We start from the raw sequence: 27,024 nt of genomic DNA on the forward strand, positions 1-27,024 counted from the left end.
AGTAGCTTTTTACCAATCCACAACTAACTCTAACCTACAATGAGTGGGGTGGGGGCAGGGGAAGCATTTTACAATCCAGAAAACACCCAGAGAAACACAGTAAATTTCATTTACTTCTTTACGAAGAGATATATATGTGTTTACCCAACAGGCGTGGAAACTGCTTAATATTATCCCGACTTTTGGCACTTCCCTGGTGGCGCAGTGGTTAAGAATCCGCCTGCCAATGCAGGGGACACGGGTTCGAGCCCTGATCTGGGAAGATCCCACGCGCCGCGGAGCAGCGCGGGCGCCACAACTACTGAACCTGAGCTCTAGAGCTCGCGAGCCACAACTACTGAGCCCTCGTGCCACAACTACTGAAGCTGGCATGCCTAGAGCCCACGCTCCGCAACAAGAGAAGCCACCGCAACGAGAAGGCCGTGCACCGCAATGAAGAGCAGCCCCCGCTCACTGCAACTAAAGAAAGCCCGGGCGCAGCGACGGAGACCCAACGCAGCCAAAGATAAATAAATAAATAAATAATGCCCAATTTCACTTATCTCTATTATGCTATAAATTAGTTACCTCTGCTTAAGTTACTTTTTATTTGTCTTAAATGTCTACATTAGCACTGTCCATTTCTGCAATGATGAAAATATTCTATATTTTTCAGCACAGTAGCCACCAGCCACATGTAGCTACTGAGAACTTAAAATGTACCTAGTGAAACTGAGAAACTGAATTTTAAATTTTATTTAACTTTAATTAATTCAACTCTAAATTTAAATAGCCATATGTGACTAGTGGTTACCATACTAACTCAGCCCTAAATATCAACTGGACTAATGAAGTGGCCTCCAAACTTACACTATTTTTAAGATATTTTATTCTGAAAAAATAAATCATTTTAACAACCCTCCAACATAATAGCAGTATTACTTTTACAACTGTTGAATATGTAAAATTTTCAAGTTCTAATACTCATCTATATGCCTTTAAAAAACAGCAGTATCTCCGTGCGTGAGATCTGACTGACTCTGGATGATGCCTGAACACCATATGGATTTGTAGAAACCCTTACAATGATTTCTGAGAGGCCCAGGAATTTATGGCCCATAAGTGGGAAACCACTGGATTAGAGAGTTCTTTAGAAAATTGGGTCGCATACAATCTGCTGCGCTTGCTTGAAAAAAAAGGTGTGTGTGTGGGGGGGGGTCACTTCATTCACTTACGGTACTGAATTCATTTCAGTTCGCTATATATTTGCATCGGCCTATAATGCACTAGGCATTGTGCATGGAGACAGCTACAGCTGCGATCTGAACTAGTGGAAGAAATACAAACCCATGTCTTCTGTACCATGCTATAAGGGCCGCATCAGAAGTCTGCACAACCGCTGGAGGTCGGCCAGAGGTTTCCCACGGACACACACCAGAGGAAACAGAAAGTCCACATATACCAGCATAATGTCAAAAAATCCTAGCCGGGAGTCAGGAGAGCTGGGTTCTAGGAACGCTTTCACTAAACAGCTGTAGAATTCCAGAGACATTATTTTTCTTCTCCACTATATTTGGGTTCCGACTTGTACTGATGCCTTCCTCCTTTTTTCGGGGTATAGGGGTGGGAAAAGCACAATTTGGAGTCCACAGATCTGGCTCCGGTTTAAGTCACCTGCTAGGATTACCCCAGTAGGAAACGACCTCTCACCTCTCCCTGTCACCTCCCCTCCCGGTCCCGGCTCTCTGCGTGAATTCATTCAGCACTTCTCCGGCAGGTACCAAATATGTCTGCCCGGGCCACGAGGCGCTGCCCGGGGGCAGACTGTCCGGGAGAACCGAGCGAGGACCTTACCACGCGCGCGACTCGCGACCCTCCCGGAGCCCCAGCCCCGAAGACCCCACCGCCGCCGCCTAACCCAGTCCGCGACCGTTACCGGGAACGCAACTGCTGCTCCTCCTCAGGCCCGCACAGACAGCGCCGGAAACGGAAATGCAACGTACCCGAGGACTCTACACGCCGGCGGGAAACTAGGAGGCCAAAGAAAGAGAACTGCGGAGGGACGACTTTCAGGGGAAAGCCGAAAGAAGGCTCGTGATTGGCTGAGGGCGGACGCAGGCAAAGTCTGCGCGGTGCTCTCCACCTGGAGCCCCGCCTCGCTCCGCTGCCGCGCGGCGGGACGCCGCTTCGCAGCCCAGCCTCCGCACTGCACTGGTGATACCCTGGGTCTCCGAGCCCTGGGTGCAGCGCACGCCCGAGTTCACCCGGAGGCCGTGGTGACGGCATGGTACCCGCTCCCTGGTTCGGGACAAAAGCCAGAAATAACTCATTTATCCTGGTCATCCCGGAGTCACTGCGCCGGCCCACTCCTAAAGCCCCAGGCACTGCGTCCTCCGACTGGCCCAATGGAATAGCACTCGGCTGGGAGTCTCAATGGTTGGTCCGCTTGCTCATCCTTAAAGATGACAGAGCTGGAGATTTCTCGGACGTCTTTAGTGCTGGGACCCTCTTTTGCTGGGACCAACAGACTCTTAGGGCAGGGACAGACTCTGACCCAGCACGAAATGCTTTGGCCTTTCTCTGTTGCAGGAAAAAGAGCTTTCCCTGGGGGGTGCACGTCTTGCCGTTTTCTTGAAGCACAACTTTGCCTTCCCAGGGCTCTGCCCATTCCCACCTCTCGGGTGAGCTGGAATGCCCTAGTGCCTACAAAGCTAGGTACATTTTCAGAGTTTGAATCTCCCTCTTGTCTTGGAGGCTTTCTTTTCAATATGATCCCACCAAAGCACCCGAGGCTCAGTTCTACCTCACAAAACGAGGCTCATCTATGCTTCATGCCTTTTCACAGCGGACCTGTTCTCTCCCTCAGCATCCCACAGGTATTCACTCTGCCTACACTACACATTCTGTGCTGTGCTTGGGAGGCTACTGTATAGGGCACACACTTCTCTCATCGGTGAAGCGCTTATAATTTCGTGACACCCTGCAACACTATTCCTCTCACTTCTTGGAGATTTCAGTGTACAGGTACGTAATCCTTCTAACAACCTGTTGGCTCCATGAATCCCACTCTTATCCTCTTTCTTACCTCAGACTCTCACTCTCCCTGTGATCACACACCCTAGACTTTGTCCCGTTCAAGGAATGGAACCCTGGAAGCATCTCACTATAACCACCACCTGCTTTCTTTACAGGTTACTCCCTCTAATGCCCTGAAATCAAGACTTCGTAACCCTACCCACACCTCCAACCCACATCGTACTACCTTATTCCCTTATGACTTCTTCCTCCCTAGTAACCTAGCTTAAACTCCATGGTCAATCATTATCATCAGTGTCTTGCATCCTCAACTCCCTCACCTCCCTGTCGCCTCATCATACCTGCTTGGTAAATTGAGAGCCCTGGATAAAGCAAATTGCCCATCTACTCCATACTACAGCAGTGCATGGCTGGAGGAAAACCCAGAACCATGCTGACTACCCTCACTTTAATAATTCTAACTTTGCCTGGTCTATGCTTCTTCTAAATGTGTATTTCACACCTCCTCTTCCCTCTTCAATCCTTCTCACCACCTCCCCCTTCCTTGCTTTCTACCTCACTGAGAAAATGGAAGTGGAGACTCCCGCCACCAAAGACTTCCACCACATCCAGCTGTGTCCCTGTCTGCTGCCTGCCTGTTACTGTAGATGAACTACCCCTGTGTCCACCTAAAGGAATTCTGTACTTGGGTGCTGGATCCCATCATCCCTTACTACTCCAGGGCGTCACTCCAGCCCGTCTATTCTCTCCCCAGCATCATCAGTCTTTATTGGACTATTCCCATCACACAGCACGTAGTTATTTCTCTCATCTTCAAAACAAACGAACTCCTCTTGACCCCAGTTCCTCTGTCTGTTACTGCACCTTTCCCCTGCTCCCCTTTGAGGCAAAATTTCACAAAAGAACTGTCAATATGTTTTCTGGTTCCTCCCCTCCTATTCTTTGATTCACTTTGCTCCCAGAATACCACCTACCACCCTGGCTGCTCCTCCACGGTGGCCTTTGCTGGTTCTCCCACTCCTGCCTGACCTATTAAAGTGATAGCCCACAGGGCTCAGCCTTTGGTCTTCTTCTGTGTCTATACTTATTCCCTTGGTGATTTCAATCTGTCTTTTAGTTTTATATGCCATCTGTATCAGTCACTGATTGACTGTAACTGTGCTACAAATTCATCCTTCATTACCTACTCTGCAAAAATGGAGTTAGGCCCCTTATATTTACTTTGACACTGGTATGATGTTAGGTTTTGTCAATAGAGGGTGCGGAGAGACTTTGCAGGAGGAAGCAGTCTTTCTTCCTGGTTCTGCTGTGCTTCCTGGCTGGGCTTCTGAAGGTGGGTACTTCTCCAGGGCCAGCTCCTCTGGTATGTGGTGGCCAGCAGCCCCCCATTCCCCCATCCCAACTTCCCAGCAGTTTTGTCATGGCGTGACTCTCCCAAGACACCGCCCCTTTCCCCAGCACCTAAAGAGGGATTTCCAACAAGTTCCAGTGGTGCAGCACCACAGGGACTCCCCTGACACTGGTAGGCCATGGCCACACCCCTCCAATGAGGTCTGGATCTCAACGGTTGGGGGGCAAGTATGGGGCTGGGGGAGGGACCTCTTCCTGGGCCCTCCACCTCCACCCTAGGGTAGTGGCTGCTCCTCACATCTGCTGTTCTTATAGGCTTTAGAGTTCTTTACTTCTTACTAAGTCCATGCTTCATTGCTCCAATTCCCTGTTGTAGTTAATAATTCTTGGGGTTTTTTTGCACAGTTAATTCAGTAATTTTATATTCTCCTTTCATCATTTGTTATAAGTTTCTTAAATAAGAGAATTTCATAGGCTATGATAATGTCACCAATGACATGTACAAAATAAGTTATAGGAAGAGATTATGTTTACACACACTTCAGCAATAGTGATATGGATGATTTATTCTGGAACACACTACAAGCCTTAAAATTCAGTAATTGGGGAATTAAAGGCTAAAAATATGCAGATTTGTAGCAAAACACACTGCAGAATAAATCAAATATCTCTCAGCAATGGAAAATAATAATAAGCACTATTTAATTGTTAAACAGTAAAAATAGCTAACATTTATCTAGCATGTGAAAGACACCTTCGTAAGCACTTTACATTTCATCTCATTTATTCCTCACAAAACCACTATCAGTAAGGTATATTTTTATTGTCGATTTATTACTAAGGAAAATGAGGCAAAGAGAGCTTTAGTAGCTGGTGATTTCTTAACAGTGTCAGGATCAAGACTTAAACCAGGTAGTTTGACACCAAGGCTAATACAGGAGAAATGAGAAACTAATATTTCTCAAGAAAATACTGCAAACACACTGAAAACTAAGCATCTGTATTATAACTCTTCCTGTAGTATTAGAAAATAGAATCCAAACTGGATTAGGCAAATGGAGAATGTATTGGTTAATAGAGCTGACAGGCCCAAGAGTATAAATTACTTCAAGAAAAGCTTGATTCAAGGGCACACATAATGGCACATCTCTCCATTTGTGCTTATGTTTTCCTTTATCATGGATTCTGTATTTAGGCTTCATTTGGTATCAAGATGGCTCTCAGCAGCAATAAGTCCACATCCACCAGGTTAAATTTCAAAGAGGAAAGGAAAGGAGAGGGCTGAGGAAGAAGGGAAATGGGAAAGAGATACATCCACAGAAGTCCTAGCCTGTAACTGTTGAATTGTAAAATACCATCCTGTAATAATTCTTAAAATAAACTTTGCCTGTTCAAATTACAGTGCGGTTTCTTTTTCCCAATTGGACCCTGATCAATATAATATCATTTTCCAACAACTCCCAAATTTGTATCAATGACTCAGACCTCTCTCCTGAACTCCAGCCACCTCCCTGACAATCCAGCTGGGTGTCAAATAGACATCTCAAACGTAACAGGCCCTATTGGAACTAATGATCTTCTCTCTAACTGGCTGCCCAGCTTTTACCTCAATTGATGACAGTTCTGTCCATAAAGATGATTAGGCCAAACACTGTGGACACCTCCTGGCCTCCTCTCTTTTTCTATCCTCCATATCCAACCTGTCAGGAAATTCCTGTTGATCCTACCTTTAAAATATAACCAGTATCCAACCACGTATCACCATCTCCAATACTCCTGCTCTGGGCTGAGCCCCATCTTACCACAGATGGGTTACTGCACGACCTCTTAGTCCTCCTCCAACCACCCTTACCCTTGCACAGTCACTTCACAATGCAGCAGCCAGAGTGATCCTGTAAAAATGTAAGGCATCAATTGCAATTTAAACTGGTATAAACACCTTGGAAGATGGTTTGGCATATCTATTATTACTGAGCATACACCTACTCTACAAGCCAGCGACAGAAATATATACTGAAAGACATGTACAAGAATGTTTATAGCATTGTCCAAACTTGGAAAACCTCAAAAGTCCATCAATAGAAGCATGAATAAACTATAGTATATTCATAAAATGGAATAATACGTAACGATGAAAATAAGCTGCCTTGAGCAACAACACAGATGATACTTAGCAAAAGAAGCAAGACACAAGAGAATATGTTGTATGACTCCATTTATATAAAATTTGAAACTAGGCAATAGAAGTCAAGATAATTTTCTTTTGTAGAGGAGGGGATGTATGACTAGGTTGGGCCCTGGGGACAGCTTCTCGAATGCCAGTGATGTTCTCTTTCCTCACTGGTGCTAACTGATGGGTATGTTTACTTTGTAAATATTTATTGGGCTGTACACTTGTGCTTTGTGTGCTTTCTGAGTGTATATTATATTTAATTTTCAAGTTTATAAAACAAAAACAAGTAAGATCGTGTCATTCATATGCTCAAAGCCCTTCAACGGCATCCATATCACTTCAGGAAAAATTCAAAATCCTTACAATAACCCCCCAGCTCTGGAGACTTTGGTCCCATCTTCTCAGACCTCATTTCCTATTACACTCTCCTTTGCTCACTGGACTTCGGTGCCACTGGCCTCCTTGCTCTTCCTTGAAGATGCAGGCATGTTCCTGCCTTTGAGTCTCTGCACTGGTTTCTCTTCCTTCAGATATTCATGTAGCCAGTTCCTTCACCTCCTTTAAGCTTTTGCTCAACTGTCCCCTCTCTCTGAAGCCTTTTCTGACTTCCTACCCTCACCCCCAGTGCTCTTATCCTGACCTAATTTTTATAGCATTTATCACCTTGAAACATACAAACATGTAATTAACTATCTCTCTCTGCTAAAGGCAGGGAATTTTGTATGTTTTATTCACTGGCACAAGTGGCTAGAACAGTGCCTGGCATATATAATACCTGTTTGTTGAATAATGAATGGATTTAAATGAAAATGTGGCATCTTCTGACATGATCCCAATGACCCCCACCCGCTGGTATTCACACCTTTGAATTCACCCTGGAGTTTGAAGCTGGACCTACTGACTCGCTTCTAAGGAATGGAATCTAACAAAAGTGATCGGATGTCACTTCCATGGTTAAGTTATAAATGACTGTGACTTCCTTCCTGTGGGTATACTCTCTCCTGCCATCTCAGATTGCACACTTTCATGAAGCAGGCTGAGGACAGCCTCCAAGTGTTCCTCTCAGTGAGGGACTGAGGCCCTCAGGCTAAGAGCCTGCACAGACCTGAATCCTGCCAACAACCATGGTGAGTGAGCCTTGAAGCTTATCTTTCCCCGGTTGACCTTTGAGATGATAATAGCCAAGACTGTGGTCTGTCAGAGACCCTAGGCCAGAGGCACCCATCTAAGCTGTGCCCAGATCCTGACCCACAGAAACTGTGAGATAAAAGTGTTGCTGTAAGCCACTAAGTTTGGGGGTAATTTGTTACACAGCAATAAACAACTAATACAGGAAAACAAAACATGAACCTGTTAAACAATAAAGATAGAAAGCAGAAGTCAGAGAAAAAACATGAATGTTTATAAGTACCTACAATTTGACAGGCACTTCCAGATGCTTTTAATGTTATCTCAAAAATGGATATACAGTAAGTGACATGTTAGAGTTCTCCAGAGAAACAGAACAAATAGGGGTATATGTGTATGTAGAGAGAGAGAGAGATCTATTTTAAGGGACTGGCACACATGATTGTGGGAAGGGCAAGTCTGAAATGTGCATGGTAAGCCACCAGTCTGAGACCTAGGGAAGAATTAATGTTGCAGCCTGAGTCTCTAGAGACAGAATTCCCTCTCTTAAGGCCTTCAACTGATTGGATGAGGCCCACCCACATTATGGAACGTAATCTGGTTAACAAAGTTTACTTATTTAAATGTTCATCTCATCTCAAAAAAAATACAAAAAAAAAAAAAACCCTGCACAGCGACATCAGAACTGGTGTTTGATGAATTATATGGGTACTGTGACCTACTCAAGTTGACACATAAAATTGACTATCACAAATGGCAAAGCTATTGGATTTCAGGTAAGGGAAAGAACAGCATGGGCTAGAGCTATCAGGCCAGTTTTCAGAAGATTCATCAAAAATGGGTTAACAGGGACTTCCCTGGAGGCACAGTAGTTAAGAATCCGCCTGCCAATGCAGGGGATGCGGGTTTGAGCCCTGGTTCGGGAAGATCCCACATGCCACGGAGCAACTAAGCCTGTGCGCCACAACTGTTGAGCCTGAGCTCTAGAGCCCAGGAGCCACAACTACTGAGCCCGCGTGCCACAACTACTGAAGCCCACATACCTAGAACCCCTGCTCTGCAACAAGAGAAGCCACCACAATGAGAAGGCCAAGTGCTGCAATGAAGAGTAGCCCCCGGTTGCCGCAACTAGGGAAAGCCCCCACGCAGCAACGAAGACCCAACACAGCCAAAAATAAAAAGTAATTAATTAATTAATTTTAAAAAATGGGTTAACATAGGGACTTCCCTGGTGGTCCAGTGGTTCTCTGCACTCCCAATGCAGGGTGCATGGGTTCGATCCCTGGTCAGGGAACCAAGATCCCACATGCCACAGCCCCCCCCCCCAAAAAAGCGTTAACATGGTTGAAGAAGATAAGGAAGATGTTTACATAAGAGAAAAAGACACATGAGCAAAGACTGCAAGCATTTAGGGTAAAGAGAATTAATATTTTTGCCTATCAAGTACTTACTTCTTTGCATTATGAAATAGTGCAATGCCCCTGGCCACCAGTATAAAAAAATGCAATGTAAAAAATACATATATGATACAAAGAATGAAACACAGGCATACACATTACCCAACTTAAGGAAAATAATATAACCAATAACTTTAAAGCTCCCTGTGTGCCCTCCTCAATGAGATCCTGGAAAAAGCAACCTTTATTAATAATTATATCATTATGAATATCATATTCATTATAGTTTTATTGCTATGTACACTTCCACAAATTATGTATTAAGTTAAATATTTTTAGACTGCTACATAGTATTCTATTATATGAATATAATATTATAAATTTATTCATTCTTCTGTCTACTATACGTTTGGGTTGCTACTAGCTTTTGGTTTTGCTCTTATAAACAATGTCTCTTGGTACATATGTGAAATTGCCAGATCAGAGGAGCTCACGTGATACTGCCTAACGATTTTCAAAGTAACTCTACCACAACAATGAGATAATACTACACACATATTAGAATGACTAAATTTTTAAAAAAATCTACAAGACCAAATGGTGGTGAGGCCGTGGAGCAACAGGAATGCTCATTCATTGCTGGTGGAAATGCAAAATGGTGCAGCCCCTTTGGAAGATAGTTTGGCTATTTCTTACAAAGCTAAATATACTCTTACCATACAATATGGCAATCATGCTCCTAGGTATTTGGCCAACTTACTTGAAATTTATCTCCATGCAAAAACGTATTCATAATAACCCAAAAGTGAAGCAACCAAGATGTCCTTCAACAGGTGATGTATAAGTATGATACATCCAGACATTGCAATATTATTCAGTGTTGAAAGGGAATCACACATCAATATGAATGAATTTTAAATGCCTTTTGCTAAGTGAAAGCAGTCAGCCCCCAAAATATGACATTGCAGAAAAGGCAAAACTATAAGGATGGAGAACAGATCAGTAGTTGCCTTATTATTGTCAGTAACCCTTATTTCAACAGAAGGACAGTGGGGTCAAAAGAACAGAGGAGAAATTTTGAAAGGACTCCCAGTGACCAAAGATGGGACCATTTAAGCATAGAATAGACTGCAATTGATTGAAAACCTTTAAATATGTAAAAGTCCAAGAATTCAAATAATACACAGGAGATGGATGGAGAGGGAGCAGAAGAAAAACAGAACTTCATTGGTCAGCATTGGAGATAGCTAGAAAATCAACCCTTTACTCTGAAATTAATGATGGAGAATTTTCCTTTAAATAACTCCAACCATAAATACGGAAATGATCTAATTAGAAAAATACATTTTTGACCCTCATGAAACAATTGTTTCATGCAATAATTATTAATGATGATACAAGGATTAGAAGAAAGTTGATGGGGAACTTTACAAAACCACCAATCTGTCATCACCTAAAGCCAGTGATCAATCTTAGGGTCACTATAAGTGTGAGTGTCAAAGATTATATGAGTGTCTACTCATATGATGACGACTACATATACGGCACCACCTATCAAGTATCCGGGCCCTCAAAAGCTAAACCTGAATCTAGTCAAGCCTTCAGTTCTAACTTCCCGCTTATAGGAAATACAAGGGATTTGAGAACAATTTCAAATGCCACCACCAGGAAGCAATCAGCCAAATCAACAATCAAGCAATATATTACAGGGCAATGGACCTGTTTTCTTCAAGTCAATGGCATAAAAAAGAGGGGTGGGAGACAGCAGTCAATTTAAAAAAGACTTGAGAGACCTAACCACCAAATGCATAGTGTGGACTGTGTTTGAATCCTGATTTGAACACACCAACTATAAAAAGATATTTTTGAGACCATCAGGAATTCTGAGTGTAGACTGGACATTAAATAACGTTAAAGAATTACTAAAGTTGTCGGGTTTGATAACAGCACTGTGGTGTTATACAAGAAAATGTCTATTTTTTAGGATCCATACTGGAGTATGTAGGAGTAACATGACATGGTATCAGAGATTTGCTTTAAAAGTTGACAAGAAAACATAAAAGAAAAAAAGATAAAAGAAGCGTATCAAAATGTTGACATTTGTTGATCCAAGTGAAGGGCATCATCCAATCCCCCCTACTTTTGTATATATATTTTTTAAACTTCTATAATAAAAAGCTTTTTAAATAGCCTCTCTCCTTTGGCCTCACATTATCCAGCAGCCACATACTTTTTCTTTCTTCCCTCATAAAGAGATGCTTCTTAAAAGCGTTGTCAATTTTCAGTCTCCATTTTCTCACTTTACCTTACTTTTCAATGCACTACAATTTTGATTTCACACCCACTGCTCTAAATTACCTTCAGTAAATTCCCCAGTGATTTCTGTGTCATCACATTGCAAAGTTTCAATTTTTATTTCATTAGATGTCCAAGGACCACTGAAGAGTTACACATTTTGCTCAAAAGTGACTTATTTGGGCTTCATGTATATATATATATATCTCCTACTGATTCTGATTCTCTGGAGAACCTTATCCTCTTTTTTACTATATTGAATACCTTCTGTGCTTACTGGCTGCTTCCACCACAAGAAATTTGGGCTTATGTATATATATATATATCTCCTACTGATTCTGATTCTCTGGAGAACCTTATCCTCTTTTTTACTATATTGAATACCTTCTGTGCTTACTGGCTGCTTCCACCACAAGAATGCAAGCTCTGTTCAGATTAGAACTTTGTCTCTTTGCTCACTTTGTACCTAAACCATAGAACAGGATCTGGCACATAGTTGATGCCCAGTAAATAATTACAAAAGCGACAGAACACTTTATTAATATTTTAAAATACTTTTGACAGGTCAGTTTTTAAATTCTAAATCTTGAATCCATGTGAAACTTTTTGTTACATGCTAAAGATCTAGCCTTACCGAGATATTTAGCAGTACTTTTTAAAGCCACTAGTATTTGGTATCCCAGGAGCTAGGAAACCCAACCCAAGAAACTCCACCAAATTTCATCAGATTTATGGTATCTAGACATTTGGGTGAATTGCTCTTTATCAAAATCCTCTAAATCTGCGAATGTTCCTGGCGTTCCAGAAAATCATCTTTCTGACTGCAAGGTAAGGCCGGAATTCAGTAAGACACTATCAGGCTAGTTTTCCTTCGAGGGCTTTGTAGGTACTGGCTTCATAAATAGACCTTGTTCCTTAAAAATGACATCATACCCAGGACTTTCCTGGCAGTCCAGGGAACTGGACTGTTTTAATGTTTCAGTTTCAGTTTACAAAAGCAGAGTCTACTAAATTGTTTTGGATTGTAAATAGAAAAGTTTCCTCATAAATCCAGTGAATTATTTTGCTAGGCTGCTGTAACAAAATACCAAAGGCTGAGTGGCTTAAACAACAGAAACGTATTTTCTCACCGTTCTGAAGGCTAGAAGTCCAAGATCAAGGTGTCAGTAGGTTTGGTTTCTCAAGAGGCCTCTCTCCCTTGGCTTGCAGATGGCAACCTTCTTGCTGTGTCCTCATGTGGACTTTCCCGTGTGTGTGTGTTTGTGTGTGCTCCTAATGTCTCTTTGTGTGTCCAAATTTCCTCTTCTTATAAAGACATCAGTCAGATTCATTAAGGCCACCCTAAAGACCTCATTTTAACTTAATCATATCTTTAAAGATCTTATGTCCAAATACTGTCATGTTTGGGGTACTGGGTGTTGGGACTTCAATATATGAATTTTGGGGGAACACAATTCATCCCATAACATACAGGAAATAGAAAATTAAAACTACATAAAATATTCCTATGAACAGCAATAATAAAATTTTTCTCATCCATTCATTTGATCCAATGTAATATATTCTTGTTCCTCTGGGCCTTGGGTTACTAGCCTGCTCTCCTGAAGCCATCTACTTTTGGACTGAAGAGTCTTGGAAATCCCGAGTCCACTGGTAAAGTCTGACAGTTGTCCAAGTGATGTTATCTCAGAAGCTGTAACCAGGAGTCTATTCTTTGAAGTATCCATCATTGAAGTACTTTGGAAAGTACTATTCCATGAGGCTCCATGACTGTCCTTTGCTGAAGACAGAAACTCTGATCTGTTGAGCTTATAGCAGAGTGCTCAGGCAAGCCTCAGAATGAAAAACTACCTGCAGATGACAGACACTTGGTGGCCGTGGTTAATTTATATCTGTAGCAAATAATAACAGAATGAGAATACACTTCTCTGTTGAAGAGCTGTACGTAACCACTTCATAAGAATTTTATTCCTAAGGTTATACACGTATTATCAACACAGAGGGCACTGACAAATTTCCAGAGATATCCATAACGTGTAAAATTTCTGAAATATTTATATTAATAACACTTTACCTTTACAAATTTAACCTACGGCAGATTGAGGAGTATCTCTTCTGATTTGTTAACTCTTCGCATGCAACTTTTACAATAGTAACTCATCGAACCAGCCTAGTTGTTACTAGCATCTCTCCTAAGTTGAAGGAACAAATCTTTGTGATTTTTCTTTGAAAAAAACCTCAGACAGTTCTAGGTGTTAAAGCTATCCTGCCCACACAAAGATCATTGTCCTGACCTATCCTCAAGCAGAAAGAGACCTGATATCTTGTCCTTTATCCCTCACTTCAGAGGAAAAGGGCTCTGATGGAGCCAAGGAGGGAAAGCTCCTTGTTCTGTGCTAAGAAAGATCACAAGACAAGGAAGGATCAGATGGATTCCCTTGAACCTCTCTTGGAGCCATCTACATGATTTTTCATGGCCACTTAAGTTGTCATAAGAGCAATTGCTGAGTCCACACATTTGATCACAAAATTCCAAATGAAGCTCTGACACTCAGCTCCAACTCTTTAACCTTGCTCTCCAGGCAGACTGAACCAGTGAAACGGTGATTGGGGGGCATAGTCTAGGACATCTGAGAGCTTCCTGGGGGGTCTCATTTGAACGGCATTCTTGAGTTATCAACTTTTCAGAGAATATGATGAAAGCTACTGACACTCCCAAGGAACATGCAGTTCGTGTATGAACAAGATCATAAAAATCTGGGGGTGCTGGTTAGGAAGTATGCTGAATTAACAATGTCAGTTTCCTCATACCTGCTTATGAAACCCTGAATATATTCCAAAGGGGAGATGGTGGGAGCTCCAGAACCCATGGACCTCCAAACCCAACATCATTGCATGGAACTGAAATTCCAGAGGAGTGTAAAGTGACCAGATGAGGCAAACCATTTTTTATGCACGATTCTGGTGCTCAAGATGAAAAAACAATTCTTATTTACACAACTTATGACAATATTCACTATATCAGTGCCAGTACAACAAGATTCACTGATGGCATCTTCAAGATGACACCAACACACGTCACTCAATTATTTACTGTGCACAGTCTAGTACTGGGTTATACTATGCCACTGATTTATGCACTGACAATGAAAGGATGAGAAGACACAGATATACATGTATGAGAAAGTACTTGAATTTGCATGGGAAAGAAACCTCAACATTAACCCTTCATCATGCATGATGAATTTCAAGATTGCAAATATCAGTAAGATTCAACTACCCCTACCCAGTGCATAAGTAAAAGGATGCTTGTTACACAATCACTGTGGTAAAAAATGTCTTCTTTGGATCTAACGCCAGAGTATATGACAATGTACAGTAACACCTGTACATCCCTGTTGTTTGAACTTCCATTTGCCTATGGAAGTTATAAATGAAACTTTTGAATACACTGTGGAGACTGCAAAAGAAAATTTAGATACCTAATGGATTATGTAGAGAGAGTGTATGTTCATGGAAGGCATGGCAGAAGCAGAAAACCAGAAACTGCAAGATTTCCACCAGAAACTTGGAATGTGTATACATCAGTACTAACTGGTGATCAGAGGACAAACAACACAGTGAAAGGCTGGCATAACAAATTTCCAAAGCTGATGGTAGTGCATCATCCTTCAATTTGGAGATTTACTGAAGTGTTAAAGGATGAATAGCAAAGCAATGAATAAGTTATCACCCAGTTCTTGGTGGTCACATTCAAAGAGGGCCACCAATTTCACAACGATACTAACAAAATCAAATTCATATAACCAAAATTGTTAGCAGATATAACGAACATGAAACCAATAATCAGGTCAATATATACTCAGGAGCAGTTGGTCATCGACTGAAGAGTAACCCTGCCAAACTTCACAACGAGGAAGAATAAATGTGAAATCCAAAATCCATCATGAATTACAACAAAAATTACATAAATTTTTAATGAAGTTAAATGTTTGCATTATTTAATGGATCAGGGACCAAATGTCTCAATGGATGCTTTGGACAGGACCAAATGTACTGAAAGGGTTCCAGGACCCACATCAGATACCAAAATTCGTGGATGCTGAAATCCCTTATATAAAATGGTGTATTACTTGCATATAATTTATGCATACCTTCTCATGTACTTTAAACCAAACTCTAGATTAAATAATACCCAATACAATGCAAATAATATGTAAATAGTTGTAAACACAACTCTAGATTAAATAATACCCAATACAATGCAAATAATATGTAAATAGTTGTAAACACAACTCTAGATTAAATAATACCCAATACAATGCAAATAATATGTAAATAGTTGTAAACACAACTCTAGATTAAATAATACCCAATACAATGCAAATAATATGTAAATAGTTGTAAACACAAGGTAAATGGTATGTAAACAGTACTGGCATGCAGTAAATTCAAGTTTTGCTTTTAGGAACTTTCCAGAATTTATTTTTCAAATATTTTCAATTCGTGGTTGGTTGAATGCATAGATGTAGAACCCTCAGGTATGGAGGGCCAACTGTATCTTACAATTTTATTTATCAGTCATAGTCAAAAAGCTGAAAATAAATTAGGTTAGATCATTATCTCCTGTATCATACAGAGGAAAGGTGGACAGTGAAACAAAAACAACATTCTGCTGGCATGGAACAAGTGAGAGACAGCTGGTGAATAACTAATCACAAGTCTGTAAAAGCTCCTACAAATCTGTTGCAAGGAAATTATGCTACTCATAGAAAAGCTAACACTACACTCTATCCAATGGTCTAAGTACTTTACATTTACTAACTTACCTTATCTCCACTAGAACCCTATGGGGTAGGTAGTATCATTATCATCATTTTGCAAATAAGGAACTGCAGAACAGATAAGGGATTTGGCCCAGGTCACACAGCTAATATGCAGTAGAACTGGGATTTGAGTCTAGTAACTCTGGTTCCAGAGTCCATGCTCTTAACTGCTATGTCAGAGATCAGCAAACTTTGGCCCACAGGCCAAACCTGGCCAACACCTGTTTTCCAATGGGCCATGAGCTAAGAATGGTTTTTACAGGTTGTAAAAAAAAAGTGACAGAAAGCACATGTGGCCTACAAGGTTAAAATATTTACTATATGGCCTTTTACAGAAAACGTCTGCCAACTTCTGCACCATACCATGGTTGCTAATACTAGGAAGTAAAGACAACGATATATAGCATGTTACTATACAAATAATTCCTAATTCCATCTAAACTGGGCTGGTACACTCAAACCTACTTAGGGTCCCCATTTAAACATTTCAGGATATTGAAAGAGGGGGTTGTTTTCTCAAGCATTACTGTTCACAGCTGCTTTCTTAAATTCAGGCTTATGCTAGAGGTAAAAATTGTGAACTTAGCCTCTATTTTGTATGTAAATAATTGTTATTAGGGAAACATGTGGCTGGCAAAAATACTGTTGGCTTCTTTACTGAACAGACCATTCAGTAACAATGGCCATACCCAATAATATACACCAGGACACAGTAGAGAAGATGTATATACAGTTGACCTTTGAACAACACAGGTTTGAGCTCTGTGGGTCTACTTATATGTGGATTTTTTTCAGTAGTAAATACCACAGGACTATATGATATATGGTTGGTTGAATCTGTGAATGTGGAACTATGATACAGAGGCCAACTATAATTTATACTCTTATTTTCAACTGCACAGAGGTTCAGTGTCCCTAACCCCTGCGTTATTCAAGGGTCAACTGTAGCATGATACTTTAAATGTGTCACATATAATCTCACATAAAATATATATTGTGTTTGGACTTCCCTGGTGACACAGCAGTTAAGAATCCATCTTCCAAAGCAGAGGACATGGGTTCAAGCCCTGGTCTGGGAAGATCCCACATGCCACGAAGCAACAGAGCCCATGCGCCACAACTACTGAGCCTGCACTCTAGAGCCTGCGAACCACAACTACGGAGCCCATGTGCCACAACTACTGAAGCCCACATGCCTAGAGCCCGTGCTCCACAACAAGAGAAGCCACCACAATGAGAAGCCCACGTGCGCACCACAACAAAGAGTAGCCCCTGCTCTCCACACCTAGAGAAAAGCCCACACGCAATGAAGATCCAAGGCAGCCAAAGATAAACTAATTAATGAAAAAATATATATATATAGTGTTAAAATATAAAAGACTGCAGTGACATTTACAATGATAATTATGTCATAATGGTCATTAAATTAAGGATCTTGATGTTTTAGTTTGATTCTATTGGGTTCCAGTGAAAATTTTAAACACGGAAAATATTATACAATACACTCATAAAAGTCTCCCACAGCTCAAGGACTTTTCACACATACATAACGCTGTATACATGATTCATTCGAAATATTTGTGGTATTTTACAAAAACACATGTACTACAGTGGCTACATACATATAAATATTTTATTATATTTAGCAAAAGTTTTGTTACCAAAACAAACATTTTTCTAAAAAAATATGTTTTCTAAATTGTTTCCCTCAGTAAAAATTCTCTGAAATATAATAAAGTATGTTTTACTGAAAACTTTCAGAAAGCCAAACGTTTAGAAAGTTTTACTGTACTCTGATGTACCTGAGGTTCAGTGAAATATCACCTTTTAGTAAAGCCTTTCTACATTTGTTGTAACCAATAGATTTCTGGACTCTGATTTTTCCCATTACAGTGAGTTTGATTCATGGATGAGGCTTCTAAGCATTCAGGATTTTGACAGGAGTCTCCACTCTTGTGTGAGTTCACCAACATACAGAGCATACAGACCTCTCAATGGAAGGCAACTACATTCCTGCCCCACAGAGAACAGAGAACACAAAGGACTGCCACGGAGCCCATTATGTCTAAGACCTAGAAGTGAATGACATCATTACGCTCACATCCCATTGGCCAGTTCTCATTCACATTGTCCCACGTGGTTGCAACAGAAACTCAGAAACACAGACTAGCAATGTGCTGAGTAGCAAAATGAAATGTATATTGATAAAAACACTGCCAGGGTTTCTTCCGTGTGAGTTCTCTGATATAAACTGAAGGCTGACTTCTGGCAGAAGGACTTCTCACATTCATTACATGCATAGAGTTTCTTCCCCAGATATAGTTTCTGTCATACCAAAGGCTCTGAATTATGGGAGGAGTGTTTTGTACAAATGTCTTTACATTGTTTCTCTTCTGTGCGTATTCCCTGATGTGTGGCAAGAGTGGGTTTGTGGCTGAAGGTCTTCCCACACTCATTACAATTATAGGGTTTCTCCCCTGAGTGAATTCTCTTATGTTTAACAAGGGTTGAACTATTATAGAAAGATTTTCCACATTCGTTACAATCATAGGGCTTCTCTCCTGTGTGTGTTCTCTGATGATGGAGGGAGGCCTTCTGGCAAAACATTCACCCACATTCGTTACATTCATAGGGTCTCTCCCCTGTGTGAATTCTCTGACGTTGAATGAGTTGTGACTTTTGGCAGAAAGCTTTCCTGCATTTGTTACAGTCAAAGGGTTTCTCCCCGGTATGAATCCTCTGATGTTTACTGAGGGTTGACTTCTCAGAAAAGGTTTTCCTACATTCAACACATTCGTAAGGTTTCTCCCCTGTATGAGTTCTCTGGTGTTTAAGGAGAACTGACTTCCCACAGAAGGTCTTCCTACATTCACTGCATTCATATATTTTCTCCCCGTGTGAAGTCTTTGATGTTTATTGAGGGTTGACTTCACATAATACATCTTCCCACATTCACTACATTCGTAGAGCTTCTCCCCTGAGCCTATTCTCTGATGTATAGTAAATTTTGACTTTATACTGGAGAATTTCTCAAACTCATAACATTTATAAGGTTCTTCTCCTGTGTGAGACCTCTGATGCACAGTCAAGTCTGACTTTTGGGAGAAAGATTTTCCACAGTCACTACATTTATAGAAGGTTTTCTCACACTTAGTACATTCATAGGGTCTCTCTCCTGTATGAATTCTTTGATGTACAGTGAGGGCTGGCTTATGGCAAAAAGATTTCCCACATTCATGACATTGATAGGGTTTTTCTCCTGTGTGTGTTTTCTGGTGTACTGTGAGGTTTGACTTCTGGAAGAAGGCTTTTCCTCATACGTTACGCTCGTGGTATTTCTCACCCATGTGAAGTCTATGACGTTTCTTCCAGAGGACTGACTTATCACAGGTTTCCCCACATTCATTAAGTTTATAGTGATTCTTCCTTGAGTATATTACCTGATGTAACATGAGGTTTGACTCATCCTTGACCGTTTTCTCACATTCACCATAATCACAGAGTTTCTCTCTTGTGTGAGTTCCTTCTTGAGTAATGAAGAGGGCATTACTGTGGAATGCTTTAATGTGTTCATTATATTCAAATAGTTACTCCACACTGTGACTCTCCTGTTGCTGAATAAAATCCTCATTCTGACAGCAAGTGCTCTCATTTTTATTAAAATCATTAAGTTTCTCTCCAATATGAGTTTTCTCATGATTAATTTCAGGAATCAATTTCTCACACCCATTGGTATCATCAGATTTCTTTCCTGAGTAGCTTCTATTATTATTGGTTAACTCTGATATATTTTCTAAACTGATTCCATCTAGGTTATATTTACTGGGCATTCTTCTGGAAGGAATACAGTCTATGCAAAAATTAAATGGTTTTCTTAATACATTCTTTTTCACAGTAACTACTTTTTTATTATTGATAAATGCAGCCTGCCATAAATGTCTGTCTTAGTTTTCTTTGCTCTTTATCATGCCATCAACTTTCAATTCGTCTAAAAATAAGAAAAATTAAACATACATTATGAATTAAACTACTTATAAAATTGGGCTAATACACAAATACTATTTATCTGACTCTTTGGTTTCAGAATCATTCTTTTGAGATAAAAGTTCCAAATAAATTTTTCCATTTCCTCCACTTTTCCGAGGAGCTGAGGGGACGGCGTGACAGTGAACCAACTAATCAAAGCTACTGGGGTAGAAAAGGGGAGAGTAAAGTTGGCAATGAATGTACATATATTTATGTGGCCCTTCACAAATATACCTTCCAAAATGGATAGAAGGGGTGAAAGAAATGTCAGGAATAGAGAATTAAAGGTTCAGTAAGAATGGATGAATTACAAAGAGTGGAATTCACAGTAAAATATGCCCAAGAGAATTATGCAGTAAATGTGACAGGGAGCACAAGTAGACAAGGATTGTTCTAAGAAACTACCAGAGGAATGAAGTATTTGGAGGAGGTAGATTAGAGTCTATGTGCCAATTTTGTTAACCCCACTGTCAACATACACCCAGAACTCCATCACTTTATACACTCTGCCCCCTAAACCTAGTCAATGGCATTATCTCTTTTCCTGACTGGTCTCCTTGCTTCTACTCTTGCCACCCCTCTACATCATTTTCTCACAGGGCAGTCAGGTTCCTGTGTCTGTTTCCTGCTAATAAGTAAATTCCCTGAGAGCAAGGGACTTATTTCACCCACTGCTGTATCTCTTTCATTTAGAGTATGATTGGCATGGACAAAGGGCTCAAGCAGTATTGGTTAAGTTAATTAATTAATTAACTCCTGAAAACAAAAGGAGTCCTTGATAGAAGGGAATGTGGACAACTGAGAATGCTTAGAGGAAAGGGGACTAACTAAGATAAAATATTTATTATGAGATAGGAATAAAATTCAAGGTACAGGTAATAGGGATTAAACTCCTAAAAAGCCAAGCGAAAAAGAAAACATTTATGTGTGAGACTATATCTGGTGGTGAATTTAGGTATCTGAGGCATGTAGGCTAAATATCCTTAGTCAATTCCAAACAGATGGAGCCTCTAAATAGATCTGTTCAAAATGCTCCAAAGATGCTTATATCTAAAACAACCACCTGGGATCTAATTTCCCCTGGATTACTCACCTGGGTAACAATGGCTTGCAAATTCTTCCTCTAATATCCATGGTGCTTCTTGCTCTAACTTGAAGATCTCCTCTGGTTTGGTAATACAATGCCCTGATAGTGGAAAGTGATACAGGACATAGAGAACACTGCCTGGCTTCAGGAACTCAGAAGAAAAATCAAGGACCAGCTTCAGGAACTGCACAATGAAGGAGCCCGCTGGAATCTTTCAATGGGGAGGTGAAAACACAAACAATATTCCTAGTGTCCAAACCTAAATATCATTAAACTCTACAAAAGATCCATATGCTTTGGTAACAAAGAAAGGATAGGTCTGATGTTGTTACTTAGAGAAGCTCTGCTTACCCAGTGAGATGAGGATTCTGTAGTTCTCCAGCGTCACATCCCTGCACAAGATCCTCTGATCAAGGTCCAGCTGACCCCACTCCTCCTGGGTGAAGTTCACAGTCACATCCTCAAATGAAACTGACCCCTGTAAGAGCATATATCTGATCAATCTGAAATATTCACAACTGTATGACAGAGAAAGGATATTTAGGAACTAATTCTTCACCATGTTCACCGTTGAGTTTATTAGAAAAAGTTTATATGTTTACCATATTCCCTGTTTTGTGTATATGTGGTGGGACAAAGAGAAACATAGGGAAAATACCCAATTAATCTATTAATTCATGCATAATGTTGTCAGAGAGGAAGAAATTTTCCTCCACCCTTCTGGGTTCTTCTGGCTGCTCTAAGAATTAAATTGACATGAGAGTTTTACCTCTTCATTTCCAATTTGGATACCACAGAGATACAAAAAAAATCGTAAGACAGGCTTTGACACAGTTATATGCCAATGAATTGGACAACCTAGAAGAAATGGACAAATTTCTAGAAACACAGAGCCTGCCAAGACTGAGTCAAGAGGAAACAGACAATTTGAACAGAACAACCGCTAGAAGTGAAATTGAATCTGTAATTTAAAAACTCCCTTCAGGAATTCCCTGGCAGAGCAGTGGTTAGGACTCAGTGCTTCCACTGTAGGGGGCACGGGTTTGATCCCTGGTCAGGGGATCACAGGGGAATTCTACCAGATACATATCTCAAACTATTCCAAAAAACTGAAGAGGATGGAACACTCCCAAATTTATTCTATGAGGCCACCATTACCTTGATACCAAAACCAGACAAAGACACTACAAAAAAAGAAAATTACAGGCCAATATCTTTGATGAATACAGATGCAAAAATCCTCAACAAAATATTAGCAAACCGAATCCAACGATATGTAAAGAGGATCACACATGACCAAGTTAGATTTATTCCAGGGTCACAAGAATAGTTTCACATTTGCAAATCAATCAATGTGCTACACCACATGGATAAAAGGAAGGATGATATTCTCTAGGTCAAGCTTGTTTTCTGTATCTGTGAGTCTGTTTCAGTTTTGCATATGCATTCATTTGTATTATTTTTTAGATTCTGCATATAAGCGACGTCCTACAGTACTTGTCTTTCTTTGCCTGACTTATTTCACTAAGCAAATATTCTCTACGTCCATCCACATTGCTGCAAATGGCAGAATTTCATTCTTTTTTATGGCTGAGTAACACACAGCTTCTTAATCCAATCATCTGTTGGTGGGCTCGTGGGTTGCCTCCATGTCTTGGCTATTATATATAAAGTTGCTATAAACATTGAGGTGCATGTACCTTTTTTTTTTTTTTAAAGATTTTTTTGATGTGGACCATTTTTAAAGTCCTTATTGAATTTGTTACAACATTGCTTCTGTTTCTCATGCTTTGGGTTTTTTTCGCCACGAGGCATGTGGGACAGCTCCCTGACCAGGAATCAAACCCATTGGAAGGCGAAATCTTAACCACTGGACCACCAGGGAAGCCCTGGATGTACTTTTTTGAATTAGTGTTTTCATTTTTCTCTGGGTATACACCCAGGCGTGGAATTCCTTGGATAGTATGGCAATTCTATTTTTTAGGTTTTTGAGGAACTTCTATACTGTTTTCCATAGTGGCTGCACCAATTTACATTTCTACCAAGGGGAGAGGGAAAGGAGGAGGGGTATGGGATTAACATATACAAATTACTATGTATAAAATAGATAAGTAACAAGGATATACTGTATAGCACAGGAAATTATAGCCATTATCTTGTAATAATCTATAATGGAGTATAATCTTCAAAAATACTGAATCACTATGCTATATAACTGAAACTAATATAATATTGTAAATTAACTATACTTCCATAAAAAAAATAAACTGCCATGAGAGAGATTAACAAAAGAAAATCAAACAAAAGTTTAATAAAATGTATACAGCGGAGAGACCCAGGAAAGCTAAGTAAATTGCAAAAATGGCCAAAACCCTCATTTAAATACCATCTTGAGCAAAAGATAAAAAAGGATGTTAGTGGTAGTGATTTGGGACTTCAAAGGGGAGGAAGGCAATTTACATGGAAATGGAAAAGCAAAAGTTTGGTGAACAAAGGTTTACTGGGCCTGCAGAGACAATGGACACAGAATAGACTCTGATCTCTAGGCCCTGTAGAGCAGAGGTCCCCAAACCCCGGGCCTTGGACCGGCACAGCAGGAGGTGAGTGGTGGCCAAGGAAGCGAAGCTTTATCTGCCTCTCCCCATCGCTCCCCATCACTCACATTACCGCCTGAACCATCCCCGAACACCGCCCCCATCCCATGGAAAAACTGCCTTCCACAAAACTGGTCCCTGGTGCCAAAAAGGCTGGGGACCGCTGCTGTAGAGTTTCCCCAACCACACGTAGCCTTCATTCTTTGCGGCTTCTCTGGTGACAGCTCTACTCCAGGAAAAGGCCCTATATCTAAATTCTTTAGGTAAAAAGAAAGACTTCCTGAGTCTTCTGTTTCTTAAAAATAATCAGCCTAATGTATATACAGTGGAATATTACTAAGCCATAGAATGGAATGAAATTGAGTTGTTGGTCATGAGGTGGATGGACCTAGAGTCTGTCATACAGAGTGAGGTAAGTCAGAAAGAGAAAAATAAATACCGTATGTTAACACATATATATGGAGTCTAAAAAAAAAAAAAAACCGCACTGATGAACCCAGTGGCAGGGCAAGAATAAAGATGCAGACGTAGAAAATGGACTTGAGGACAGGGAGTGGGAAGGGTAAGCTAGGAAGAAGTGAGAGAGTGGCGTGGACATATACACTACCAAATGTAAAATAGATAGCTAGTGGGAAGCAGACGCATAGCACGGGGAGATCAGCTCAGTGCCTTGTGACCACCTAGAGGGGTGGGAGGGAGACACAAGAGGGAGGAGATATGTGGATATATGTATACAAAGTCGATTCACTTTGTTATACAGCAGAAACTAAAACAACATTGTAAAGCAATTATACTCCAATAAAGATGTAAAAAACTAATAATAATAATCAGCCTAAATTAATCCTCATGCCAAAGAGACACATTTTGGCGTGGCAAATTTTGCTCCCTTACAGTGTATATACATACATAGATGTCTACACAAGCATAAAATACATTATATGTATGAAAGTGTCCTAGTTTCTGTGGATATATAAAGTACATAAAACACTGTTTCTACCCTCAGAAAGCTTAGAAACTGGTATGGATGCAAACTGGATTAACAAATAGCATAAAAGCAGGAGAGAATTGAGTTTGGGGCTTCAGTGATATAAAATGCCCTGGTCTAGGGACTTCCCTGGTGGTCCAGTGGTTAAGACTCCACGCTTCCACTTCAGCGGGCATGGGTTTGATCCCTGGTTGGGGAATTAAGATCCTGCATGCCGCATGGCATGGCCAAAAAATAAATAAATTTTTAAAATGCCCTGGTCTGTTCAGGGAATAGATGATGTGTAATCTTGGGATTATTCCTTTACACAAGAGTTCTCCTAAGTCTCTGATAACCTACACTGCCAGGAAAAACTTTTAAGCATCTATAAATTTATGTTAATAGATAGGTATGTATGAATGTTTATGTCTATACAGATAGTCCAACTTTGCATGGTTCTAATAGGCACGAATTTCAGTCACCACAATTTAGTTAAATAACACCAGCCCAACAACACGGGTCAGATTTTTAGTTACTAGGATAACTGTAATTGCACAAAGTAGAAACTTCAGTGCTTGTTTTTCAGTCCAAAAATCACTACAAAATAACAGACACATCATGAACAATGATCAATCATGTCGTTTTTTCCAAAGTCTGCCAGTGACTGGTTGCTGTGCATTCACCACACACAGCAAAGCATGTAGTTGTGTTGCCTCCTTGTCTCTCAGCAATAAGACATTTGCAAAAACAGTTAACTGCAACAGGGAACTGGCCAACAAAGATGAATCAGCAATAAAGAAATGAAAAGGGGTTTTTTAGAAATGAAATTCAAATTGAATATAAATGGTGTTTTAGAAGAAATAGCTGTGGGATTGCTGACATTGCTGCCACTGGAGACATTCTAGACCTGCAGCCAGAGGAACTCAGGGAAGGGGAACTCGGTACTAAATATTAGCTGTATTATTTTTCAACTTCCATATATATTTATAACTGACAATTTCCAGCCTACCAATTTGCCCTACAAATTTTAGACTTGCCAGTCTCCACAATCATGCGGGCCAATTCCTTAAAATGGATGAATATATACATGTATGAATAGATATGGGTGTGTGTACATGTGTGTTATATGCATATATGTGTACACACACACACACACACACACACACACACACACACTACTGGTTCTGTTTCTCTGGAAAACCCTGACTGATACAGGGTTTAAGGAATATTTTTCTTCATCTTGGTTTTCCTTCCATTCCATCTCCTCCCTCTCTCCCAACATCCACCAGAAGCCAAGAGAGATGGGGAACAGAGTCTTCTCTAGAACCTTAGGCAGGAGGGCAGCCCTGACAACAGCTTGATTTCAGACTTCTGGCCTCCAGAACTGCGAGGCAATAAATTTCTGTTGTTCTAGGCCACCAAATTTGCAGTAACTTGTTACAGCAGCCATAGGAAACTAATATACTAACTCTTTGCAAAAACCCTATAGGAAAAAATCAACAGTTTGCTTTGAAAATACGTCTGGCCAGTGATAGGTCTTACTTACTTAACGAGGCACAAAATTCAGCTTTTGAATCTCAGATTTGGAGTGGTTGTCTCATCCTCCGTATATCGGAGGTATATATGGTATGAAATGGTATGAAATCCATTTCATACCATTGGTATGAAATCCAATCTCCATGGTATGAAATTAGTCAAGAACAATAGTAAGGTAAGAATTATAATGGACCGAGGAGGAATGTGTGGGGACAAGCTTTGCTAAAAGGCAACAGGAAGAAGACCATACCAAGAAGCAGACAGAAGAAATCATCAACTTACATCAACTGAGTCATGCTTTGGCTCTCTGCCTTCTGTGCCCACTAAAGAACAGTCAGAGAAGAGAAACAGAGGTAGCATTCACTTCAGGCTTGTTAAGTGAGGTTGTCAACTACCACACTTTCATTAAGACAAAGAAATTTTTTTCAGACTTCAGGCCAGGAAGTCTTTATGTTCCATGAAGAGTTACTTTTGTTTATTCTTAGAGTCAAAGCAAAGCATTTTCCTTTTGTACAAAGTATCAGAGATAAATCCGCACATAATTATAACTGTAAAAATGAGAGTTATACAATATGTGTAATATACATACTAACAAAGCAACTATGACTATCTCCATATAATTAAATGTTGACT

At 40.4% G+C, this 27,024-nt stretch overlaps 1 protein-coding gene across 1 annotated transcript in view; it reads right to left on the minus strand.

Moving 5' to 3' along the window:
• Positions 1-18,512: 18,512 nt before the first annotated feature.
• LOC103088038 (zinc finger protein 260-like) overlaps positions 18,513-27,024 on the minus strand; it is a 51,184-nt gene continuing 42,672 nt past the window's right edge. Inside the window, 2 exon segments of the mRNA XM_082931240.1 lie at positions 18,513-19,069; positions 19,072-19,497. Of these exon segments, the coding sequence (XP_082787366.1) occupies positions 18,513-19,069; positions 19,072-19,497 (983 nt within the window).

Source organism: Lipotes vexillifer, unplaced genomic scaffold, assembly GCF_000442215.2.
Source record: "Lipotes vexillifer unplaced genomic scaffold, Lipotes_vexillifer_v1.1 scaffold1268, whole genome shotgun sequence".
Lineage (NCBI taxonomy): Eukaryota > Metazoa > Chordata > Mammalia > Artiodactyla > Lipotidae > Lipotes > Lipotes vexillifer.